The sequence below is a fragment of the Monodon monoceros genome, unplaced genomic scaffold (genome assembly GCF_005190385.1).
Source record: "Monodon monoceros isolate NGI ecotype Baffin Bay Population unplaced genomic scaffold, NGI_Narwhal_1 Super_Scaffold_1, whole genome shotgun sequence".
NCBI lineage: Eukaryota > Metazoa > Chordata > Mammalia > Artiodactyla > Monodontidae > Monodon > Monodon monoceros.
In genome coordinates this window covers 48176974-48187223 of record NW_021703765.1, presented here as the reverse complement: position 1 = coordinate 48187223, position 10250 = coordinate 48176974, and the positions used below count along the sequence as shown (strand labels likewise).

The 10250-nt window shown below is 41.3% G+C and overlaps 1 protein-coding gene across 2 annotated transcripts in view; it reads right to left on the bottom strand.

The window, feature by feature from the left end:
* Positions 1-619: 619 nt before the first annotated feature.
* The window catches only part of ANKRD29 (ankyrin repeat domain 29), a 43070-nt gene continuing 33439 nt past the window's right edge, over positions 620-10250 (bottom strand). For both annotated transcript variants that reach the window (XM_029216904.1, XM_029216895.1), the window contains exons 8-10: positions 8911-9006; positions 6578-6676; positions 620-1671 (exon numbers count right to left, since the gene is read on the bottom strand). In XM_029216904.1, the coding sequence (XP_029072737.1) occupies positions 1588-1671; positions 6578-6676; positions 8911-9006 (279 nt within the window). In that variant the 3' untranslated portion in view covers positions 620-1587. The remainder of the gene's footprint in view (positions 1672-6577; positions 6677-8910; positions 9007-10250) is intronic.

Genomic DNA, 10250 nt, shown 5'->3' with positions numbered 1-10250 from the left:
AAAAGAAAGCCAGTGCAGAGATGGGCACTGCTTTTTAACTACTAAAATGTTTATATCTGGATGTCTTAGCAATACAGACAGCTTTCTAATTTTTTAATCCAGAAATTAGATTGCAGGCTTGTTGCCTGGGTGGTCGGGTTGTAGGCCTCTCTGGGGGCCCTGTGGGTTGCTCATCACTGGCTTTGCTTGTGACATGGATTAAAATAAGCTGATCTTTGTTGGTTGATTGTTTTACTGATCATAACAAACTTTAAGAGAATATCTTCTAATTTCAAAATTATAACTCATTTACTGACATAAAGATAATACTTTTAGTACCACCACTGCAAGTTGGTTAAAAAAAAAAAAATATATATATATATATATGGTTTAGAACATTTCCCTCCATCTTAACATAGAACATTGGCTGGAAACCAGAGCAGAACATGAACAAGAAAACGAAAGATGTGTTTAAATAACAAAATGCCATCAGTGTTTATTATGGTAGATTATAGAAAGAAGGTTTAATTTTTGTGTGTGCAGTTAGGCACTGACTGAGGCATTTAGACACCATTGATTATAAAGTGCATTGAGTATAAATTTTGACCCCCTTCAAAGGAATAATTCAACAAAACCCAGGTTTCTTTCTTGGAATCAATCAACCCAAAAACACACATAGATGAACACTTATTAAATACTAGTAACAGTCTTTTATTACTTATACTTCTGCAATAGTAATAGCAACATATTATATCACATTTTATCCAAGGACTCCAAAGTCATTGTATCAAGCAATTGGTGTTGGAAGCTCAAGATTCCACAGCATATTAAGTCTACTTAGTTACGGCACAGGAAATAGATTCCCAGCAATAGACCCAAAGTAATGGTTCAAAGAGACAAGCCTACATTTCTTGTGGTTTGTAATTTTCTGAATTTCCAAATTTGCCACTTGTATCCTATCATACCTACAACATTGACTCCAGGTAAAAATGAACAACTTTTCTTTTTTTTATAGTTCAACAGTCCATCTTTGAAAAGCACATGGTGGAATGTCAGAAGTGGCTTTTCAATAATATAACTTTATACATTATTGATTCATAGAGGAGAACATTTTACACTGGAATGACATACAAATATATGTAAAATACGATGGAGCCATATTTTGAGCACACATACATTTAACACAAAAGCAAAAGTGCACCAATTCACTGAAGGTCAGACTTTCAGTCTTTTCAAAGGAACAAAGCTTTCTGCTTCCTTTCTGTTTCTATTTTTAAGACAGAGGGTTTAACTCTATCTTAGAGTTTAACTGAAAGACCCAAGTTGATGTAGTTTAAAACGAGTTTCTGTGGAATCCGCGCACATGCCAGGCCCCCTGGAGTGGGGCTACAGGCCAGTGTGAGAAGCCCACTACATGAGAGGAAGGGGTCCCTGAGCTGCTCTGCTTTTGACTCAGGGCACAAAGCACAGCTCTCCTTGGTCAGGGACCCAGCATGGGCATTCTGGGCATTTTCTTTCTTCTAGGAATTTCCAACACTATTTGAAAAGCAATTTCTTTTTGGACAATATGATTAAGGTTTCTATCTTTCAGTCGAATATGAAACTAAGTTAGTTCTTCCTGTGTCCTTCTTTACTTCGGAGGAGATGCAATATACGTTCATTTTTGGTTAGTTCTGCCGGAAGTTCATTGGCCTGAAAGAAGATAAGATAGGCATGAGTGAATTCCCACAGTTGGTGTGGTTTCAGGGACTCCAAAGAGGGGTCCCTGACCCACACTTGCTCCTCCACTGATGAAAAACCCCACTGGACTCAGTCTTTTGTATCAAGGCATTAAAGGTTTTCTTTAAATATATTTAAATATAAATATCATCAGTTACTTTCTTATCTCATTGTTAGTTATTTTTCTTTTTAAAATTTTTTGGAGTATAGTTGATTTACAATGTTGTGTTAGTTTCAGGGGTACAGCACAGTGATTCAGATACACACACACACACACACACACACACACACACATAAACACATATACATATAGTCCTTTTCATGTTCTTTTCCATTATGGTTTATTACAAGATATTGAATATGGTCCCCCGTGCTATACAGTAGGCTCTTATTGTTTATTTATTTTATATATGGTAGTTTATATCTGCTAATCCCAAACTCCTAATTTATCCTTCCCTCCCTTTCCCCTTTAGTAACCATAAGTTTGTTTTCTATGTCTGTGAGTCTGTTTCTGTTTTATTAATAAGTTCATTTGTATCATATTTCAGATCTGACCTGTAAGTGATATCATATGATATTGGTCTTTTAGAGTGATTTTTCTATCTAGCCATATCCCTTACTAGGCTATAATCTCCAGGAGGCCAGGGTCTATATCTTATTAATCACTGTATCCTCATTTCCAGCACAATGCCTAGCTTATCTAGTATGTTGTCAATAAATAGATTTGATAACTTATTAGTTTATTATATAAGGCAGTCTGGCTGCTAGGGACTTGAGACCCATCTTTTGATGAGAAGGCAGAGTTAGGAAACACCCAGAGCGTAAGACACACGGGGAAGAACAGCTTCAGTGGCCTGACACCCCAACTGATCCAGCCTCACTCTATGTCCTTTCTTTTCACAGTGCTGCTGAGACACATTCTGTAAGTGTTTACTTTGTGAGCGAGTCCCTATCTTAAGAAATAGACATTATAGGGCAATGGTTCCCAAACTTTTTAGTCTCAAGACTTCTGTACACTCTTAAAAATTATTGAGGACCCCAAAGAGCTTTTGTTTTTAACTAATCAAAACTGAAAAAAATTTAAGTATATTTATTAATTCATTAAAAATAATAAACCCATTACAGGTTAACATAAATAACATATTTATGAAAAAGAACTAAATTTTCAAAAACAGAAAAGTTAGAAGTGTAGCACTGTTAACAGTTTTGCATATTTCTTTACTGTGTAGCTTAAAAGAAGACAAATGGATTCTTATATCTGCTTCTGTATCCAATCAATTATCTTAAAGCTAAATTGCCATGTGGAATTTGAAACCACATCAATGAATTTTTCTACTCTGTTGCATTAAAATCCATAGGTCTATCTATCTGCAGGTGGATTTTTTTACCTATGCATGTTTGTAACATCATGTACTGGCCATTTAGAAAATAGTAGCTCACTGAGTTATGCAGATCTTCCAAATGTTGACACATTTTATTATACAATCCTCAAAGCTCACATCATTCATTAATATTATCACTGATTCATCAGAAAAGCTACAGGTATCGGGAAGCTGTCAGGCTCATGTGATGGATACAAGTCCGTTCTTTCAAGTAAAAGTGGAGCTCCCCCCCCAAAAGTGGCTGGCTCCCTTTGTAACTCAAACAATTGCACAAGTGCTTTCCCTGAGACAACCATGTGCTTCAGCCTACAGCAGAAGTGCTTGGCGCAAACTTCGAATTTTGTTACATAGTAAAAAGACATACAGCAAGGGTCAAGGTTTCATAAAATTAAAATTGTTTGCTGCTTCATCAAAGCTATTCTTAGGTAAAACTGGTATTTTTATAAAATAATTTACAACGTGTAAAATAACTTAGAGGTTTGTAAAATCATTTGCCACTACAGTTTGTGACCCTGCTTTGATGTGTGTTAAGGTGCCAACAGTTTCATCCGCCATTGCCTTTGCACCATTACGGCAAATGTCGGCACAGCGAAAAAGGGCAAATAGTGTCTCTGTATTACTAAGAATATTGTTTCGACCTATTAGAACCCTTGAAAGGGTTTTGAGGACACCCCAAGGGTCCACGGAACACACTTTGAGAACAGTTGTTACAGATGAATAAAAGGATGTTCTTGGGAATTCAGGGGAGAGGCGATTAAAGGGTAGAAAGGCAACCACATCAGGGAGAGAACTTGGATGTAGTTTTTTTTTCCCCTGCAGTTAAACCTGGAACCCCGTCTGCTCTATCTGAAACCCTGATCTTAGGTGAAGCTCCTGCAATACCTACCTTCTAGGCTGGATCCTGCCCTCTGACCCCCACCTACTGGCTGGGACCTCACTTGCTGGGAATGATGAGTTTGCCACAGCGGTCCGCTCTGCAGCGTGTCCTGCAGCTGCACTCCTGCCCACCCAAAGGACCCTTGATGCTGGTGCTGGACTGACTCTAACAAGAGGCACTCTTCGATGCTGCCTTAGACCAGAGACCCCTCTGTGGGGTTAAGTCTAGTATTAGCTTAGTTCCTGCAGGAGCAGATGTTGTAGAGGCCTAATGCCTGGGGCTGACAATAATGCTCCTGGAGAACAGACCTGAGCACCATCCAGTCTCAGAGTACCCTCAGGAAGAACTAACTGTTTTGCATCGGTTACTGGTCCTTGGTGACAGGCTGGCAGGTAGCCAGAGGATCCTCTGCAGTCAGGAAGAGGAGTGGATCTAAGAAGCTGCACCTCTGTCTACAAGCTCGTTAAGTTACAGTGTGTGTGACCATCTCCATGAATGTCCATATCCATTACCATTAAAATAGGCTTTATACTCTCAAACTGTGTTGCTTCAGTCAATCACATCACTGTTCTGTGTGTCATCCATATAGTTTTAAAAACCTGGTCTCACTCCTCTCTCAGGAGGGTCCCCACTGAATTCTCAAGTTGCTCAGGTTATGATGGCTAGCGCCCAGGCTAGCCCCTAAAGGCCATCTTATCCATTATGGAGCAGGACCATAGGTCCATACTCATGACCCACAGCATCACACCACTCTCTGTCCCCGCTGCTCCTGGGAGAAGATGTGTTCTGAGTCCTCAGTTGGGGGTTATCAGGAACATGGGATTCCCACACCCATGGGGATGGCTACAGTGTGGGGAGAGGTTCTGGGCCATTGGTTACCCTCTCCTCTGGCATCTGCCCCAGAGCAGAAGTCCTGGAGCCCCTAGAGCAGAAGGGTGCTTCTGTACTAGCTGAAAAGTGACTCTCTCCAGGAAGCCTCCGATAGCGTTCTTCACTTCCTGCTGACAGCCCTTGTCACTGTGTGTTGCAATTGCTTGTTTAATTATCTTTATTCCCCAGTAAACTCTGAGCCCCATGAAGACAGACACTATGTGAATCTCTTTCACTATTATCTCCACATAGACAATGCTCACAGCACAGTGCATGGCATCTAGCAGGCACTCAATAAGTGTTTGTTGGATGAATGAATAAAGGTCAAGGATACCCCCTCAAGAGTCCTGAGTGGCTGCTGGAATCCCAACACCCTTGCTTCTGGAGCTGCCTCTGAAGAGCCTGGCTTCTACAGGCTGCCTGGTGTGCAGGCGCGCAGCTTCCTGGCAGCTGCTCCCGGCTCTCCAAGGGCTTCTGCAGGATGAAACTCCAACACAGGCAGCTACACAGACCCTCCAAAGACCAGCATTTTGGTCACTGGAAATTCCCCATAACCATTATTGCTGAGATTCCACGAGACACACAAGGAATTGCATCTTTCAGTTTCTATGTAAAGAAACTACCTTAATTCAGTACTGGGTGGCTTAGCAACGAAGACTGATCTTTTTAGGACATCTGTGTCCAAGGTGCAAAGATAAGAGAGCAATTGTGACTTCAGTGGGCTCATCACACAGCCAGACCAGCTAATGGAAAACAAACCCATGTGTCTCAGGAAGAAATAAACAGAAATGTTGTCTTCAAGCAGTTTCAATGGTAGGAACAGGGGAAGTAATAATTCCACGTGCTAAGTGGAATGAGAAAAAGTGGCGGCTCTTGGCATGTTGTCTAATTGCACTTCTTAATAGTTTCTTTTAAAAATATCATGAAATGTTATATGATTTTGGTTTTATTATTAATAAAATCTAACACAGTAATAGATGCTTATAAAAATTCAAACACTATCTAAGTATAAAGTGAAAGTTGCTTTTCATACCCTCCCTTGTTAATAAGTCCCCGCCATACTTCCTCCTTCAAAAGCCAGTAGTTTCAGTGTGCTTCCTCTAGACCTTTCCTAGGCTACTCTCCCACCCCCAGTCTCTACTTGTGACTGCAGACGTTGAGTAGGAGGAAATACAATGACAGTCATTTTTCACTGGGCATCCTCCCACCTCCAAGTTTGGCTTAATTGAAAACTAAGAAAATTTTTGAGCTATGAAAAAATATGGGCTGGTTTTGCTCAACTATACTTCAATTAAAAAAAATATGGGTTGGTTTTGGAACTGTGGGGCAAAGTCCTGTTAACAATATAAAAAGCAACATCTTCCCCATGAGGTCACCAAATAGAGCACGGGCAATTCTCAAGGTTCCAGTATCCAACTCACGGAGGATGGTGATTAAACTACCGGAACTTTGACATTTTTAGGACACTTCTCCGATGATAGAATACTTACAGCCTTACTCCCCACAACCACTGCCCCCTACCCCCGCCCCACTGTTACCTGAAAATCACTGATAATAGAGGGGTTTTAGTATAGTCCTCTGGGTCCAAATGTACTGCTCACTCATAACCTATGATGACAACATTTTATGCCCTTACTATGCCCAAGGATGAGGAGCGGCTGGAGCCAAGATGCTCTCTTGGCTTCAGCAGACGCCGCCTTATCTCTTTGCACAGGCGCCCGATGGAGGGAAAAGATGACTAAGACGGTACCTTGTTTCTCAGGGCTGGGTCTGCCCCTGCTTCCAGGAGCAGCGCGACTGCCTTAATATTTCCGCTGAGCACTGCCACATGGAGTGCTGAGGTCCCATTCTAGGAGAAAAGGACAGTGTGTGTCAGGAGAGAGCTCACAGCCATCAGCACTCGGCCTGATGAGACTGTAATGCTAGAGTCTTGCTCATCCTTATCTTCCCTTTTCAAAGTCACATCAGCACCTAGTACAGTGTCCTCAGGGACACCGTGTACGGTCAGTATAAATATTGCCAATAACCTTTTGCAAGTGAAATAAGGCATCTGCCCAGCGTGTACATGATTTCATGCTCACTTGGTCCGTTGTAGAGGCGTCAGAACTTGCTGTGAGAAAAACAACAATGCTACGTCAAACTTCTTTTTTTCTTAAGGTCTTTGTGCTTTTGGTGAGCACACTTTTGCAAGGCTGGAGGAATAGCCTGCTCACCTATGGGCCGAGTTGTCAACCCAGCTGTACGCACTCCACACGCGCAGGTGGGCAGGAGAGCAACTGGGAGCTACACGGCTTAAGAGTAAGAGTAGGTGCGTTGAGGACCACCCCCAACCCCAGCCCTGAGTTGGAGCATTTCTGGGTACTGAGGGGTCTAGTGGATAGGTTGCTGACATTTTATGGAATTTACTGCAAATATTTATTGACATAAGGAAGCAGCTATGCGCAGCGTGTAGCTGGATTCTGGGAGGGGAAAAGAGAATATAACAAACCCAATATAAGAACGATGGGCAGTCACAAGACATCTGTTCTAGAAGGTACATATGTCTGTGAATAGTACCTAAATGCAAGCTTAGTTTTCAAATTAACTACTTCATATATATACGTAAAACACTTTCTGATCTTGTAGGCATGTTAAATATCATACCCAGAGAAAAACTCCAGCAAAGTAGCCGTTTTCCCTGTTTGCTTCACCATGTTTGCCATGTGCAGCAATACACTAATCTGGTAACATTTCACTTATCAAAATCTTAACCAACTTATCAGTGTTGCCGAAGTGCAGTGTGGCTAAGAATAAAAAACTAAGCCTAAAAGCTGTCTGCAACACGACTAGATATTGCAAAGTCCATTTCTGAAGCTAGTTTCTTTTATTCATAGAGAATTCATTTTCACAGACTGTTTATTCTTACTTGCCAAATAAGTTTTACAAGTACAAAGTACAGCTTTTTTGACTCGTAAGCTCATGGAAGATTAGAATTAGCTCCCTGGGGCAAGAGAGTACGGCATACCAACAGCAGCTCTGTATCAGCTGACAGCAACAACGGAGCCTAAACCCATAAAAATCAGACAGAAGGCATCTAAAGGGTAAGTAGACTTCAGATACATCAATAAATCCAAAAAAGTGCTAAACTACTGTCCCAAGTTTAGAACAGGTTTGGTGTCCTCTATTTAACAAAACACTAGAGTGTATACCAGGAGTCAGCAAACTACAGCCCGCAGGACAAATCTAACTCCCCCCCTCCCCCTGCCCCGCCTGTTTTTCTACATCCTGATGAGCTCAGCATTTTAAAATTTAAAAAAGAAGACTATTTTGTGACACGTAAAAATATAAAATTTTAGAAATACAACATCCATAAATGAAGTACGATTGGATGCAGGCACACTTTTTGCTGTTGCCGTATTTTCTATGGCTGCTTGCTTTCTACAATGGCTGAGTGGAGCGGTTCCAACACAGACTGTATGGCCCACAAAGACTAAAATATTTGTTATCTGGTCCTTTATTGAAAAAGACTGCCAACCTCTGGTAGATACTCTAGTTGAGGAATATTTTAATCCAAAATGATCAACTTAAAAAAGGAGTTTTGGGGCTCTGTTTTCTGGAAGACGCAGCCCTCCAGAATGACACATTCTCTGACGTGTCCAGATGTTTGAGGCTTATTTCATTCCACCTAAGGTAACAATGTGGTTCTTTGCCCCAGATAATGAAGAGAAGGAATGTGAGCTCCTATCCCTCATGTTTTCTGGGACACAAATCATGTGTTTCATTTGTGGAGGATTTCACAAATCTTCCAATGATATATCAATATGGGTGATTTCCAATTTAGCAATTTCAGTACTATTGTTTAATTTTTTTTCCCCCTAGAAAACTAGGTACCTACAGACTCCGGTTCGCTCTTTTTATTACCTTCCCATTTCTACCAGTGCCCGGGAATCTCTAACATGGATAAGTTGTAGGCATGTTCTCTCAGTAATACAACTAACCATGCAAATGGTATACCCAGATTCTACTGCAGTCCCCAGTGTGGACTTCTTAAATTTCTATCCTCTCTCTTTTACAGGTTGGTAAAATTTTCTCTGTAGGTCTTACCTTCAAAATACCGAGGGTGGGTGAGAATTTCAGCAACTCTTTTATGACATCATTATACCCTTTGTTGGCTGCCTTCAGTAATGCTGTTGTACCATCCTTTACAGAGAGAGGAAAAGAAAAGTTGATTATTAACATATGTGTGTGTTGGATAATAGTGAAATGTTGGTTGAGAACTGGGAATGTGCTTGTCAGAAGGAGGCAAAATGTGTAAACTAAAGCAGAGGCCTGCTACGTCTCTTAATCTAAAATCATTTTAGAGCATATTAAACACTTAATTCTGCGTGAAAGAATATCAGACAAAATATGTGACTTATTCCAGTATCTTCAAACCCTGCCATCTGGGAATCCATGGTCTTCTAGTCCCTTAGAATATTGGGTACAGGAACAAGGGGAATTTCAGGAGGATATTCTTAGAACATAGATGGACTAAAGAGGCATTCTCTGCAGTTCATGACTTAGAAATTAATTGTTGAACTTTTTTTTTTTTTTTTAAGTATTTTTCACTGTGCAGCTTGTGGGATCTTAGTTTCCTGCCAAGGATTGAACCTGTGCCCTCGGCAGTAAAAGTGCGGAGTCCTAACCACTGGACCGCCAGGGAATTCCCAGTTGAACTGTTTTTAATGATTTAAACAATTGTTGAACTGTATCTACTGTTTTAAAATTTTAAATTGCTTTTCTTTTTGCCTTCCCGTGTATACAGCCTTGCTCTAGTCTGTCCTCGGTACCTGCCTACCTGTGGTAGTGGTGATGGGGGGAGAGTAAGAAGGGGATAGATTGAAATCTGTTAAAAAAAAGAATGCAAAGACAAGTTCAAAAATTAATATTAAGCTCTGTCATCCTTTTCTGGACTGAGAAGAGATTTTCCAATTCCCCCTTCCTCCTACTTTCACACATCAATTTCTGTATTTGGAGGATTTTGCTCACAGAGTTCTCCTGCAGTAAAGGAAACATCCCAGGCTGCTCTAAAGGTTTAGCTGGAATCAGGAGGAAGATGAGAATAGAGGATTTTTCCTTTCTGACTTCAGAGATTGTGGGAAGGAAAAAAGAGAAAGTGGAAGAGAGGACAGAGAAGTGGTCAGGAATGTGTCTTTTGGTTTCCCCCTTTGTGGGCTCAGACGGGAGAGTGGAGGTGGGTCACACAGGCAAGGTAATATTAAGGGCAAAAAGGCCAGATAGTGTAAAAAAAAAAAAAATGAAGTGACCCCAACAGAGGCTAAGTGGAGGCCGATGGGGGATGTGGTGCGGGGGTCTGCAGCTCGGGGAGCCGGGGCACCGAGGACCCCAAACCACAGACCCCGCGAGCCAGCTGCACTGTGGCCTGGAGGCCAACAGGAGGCGCA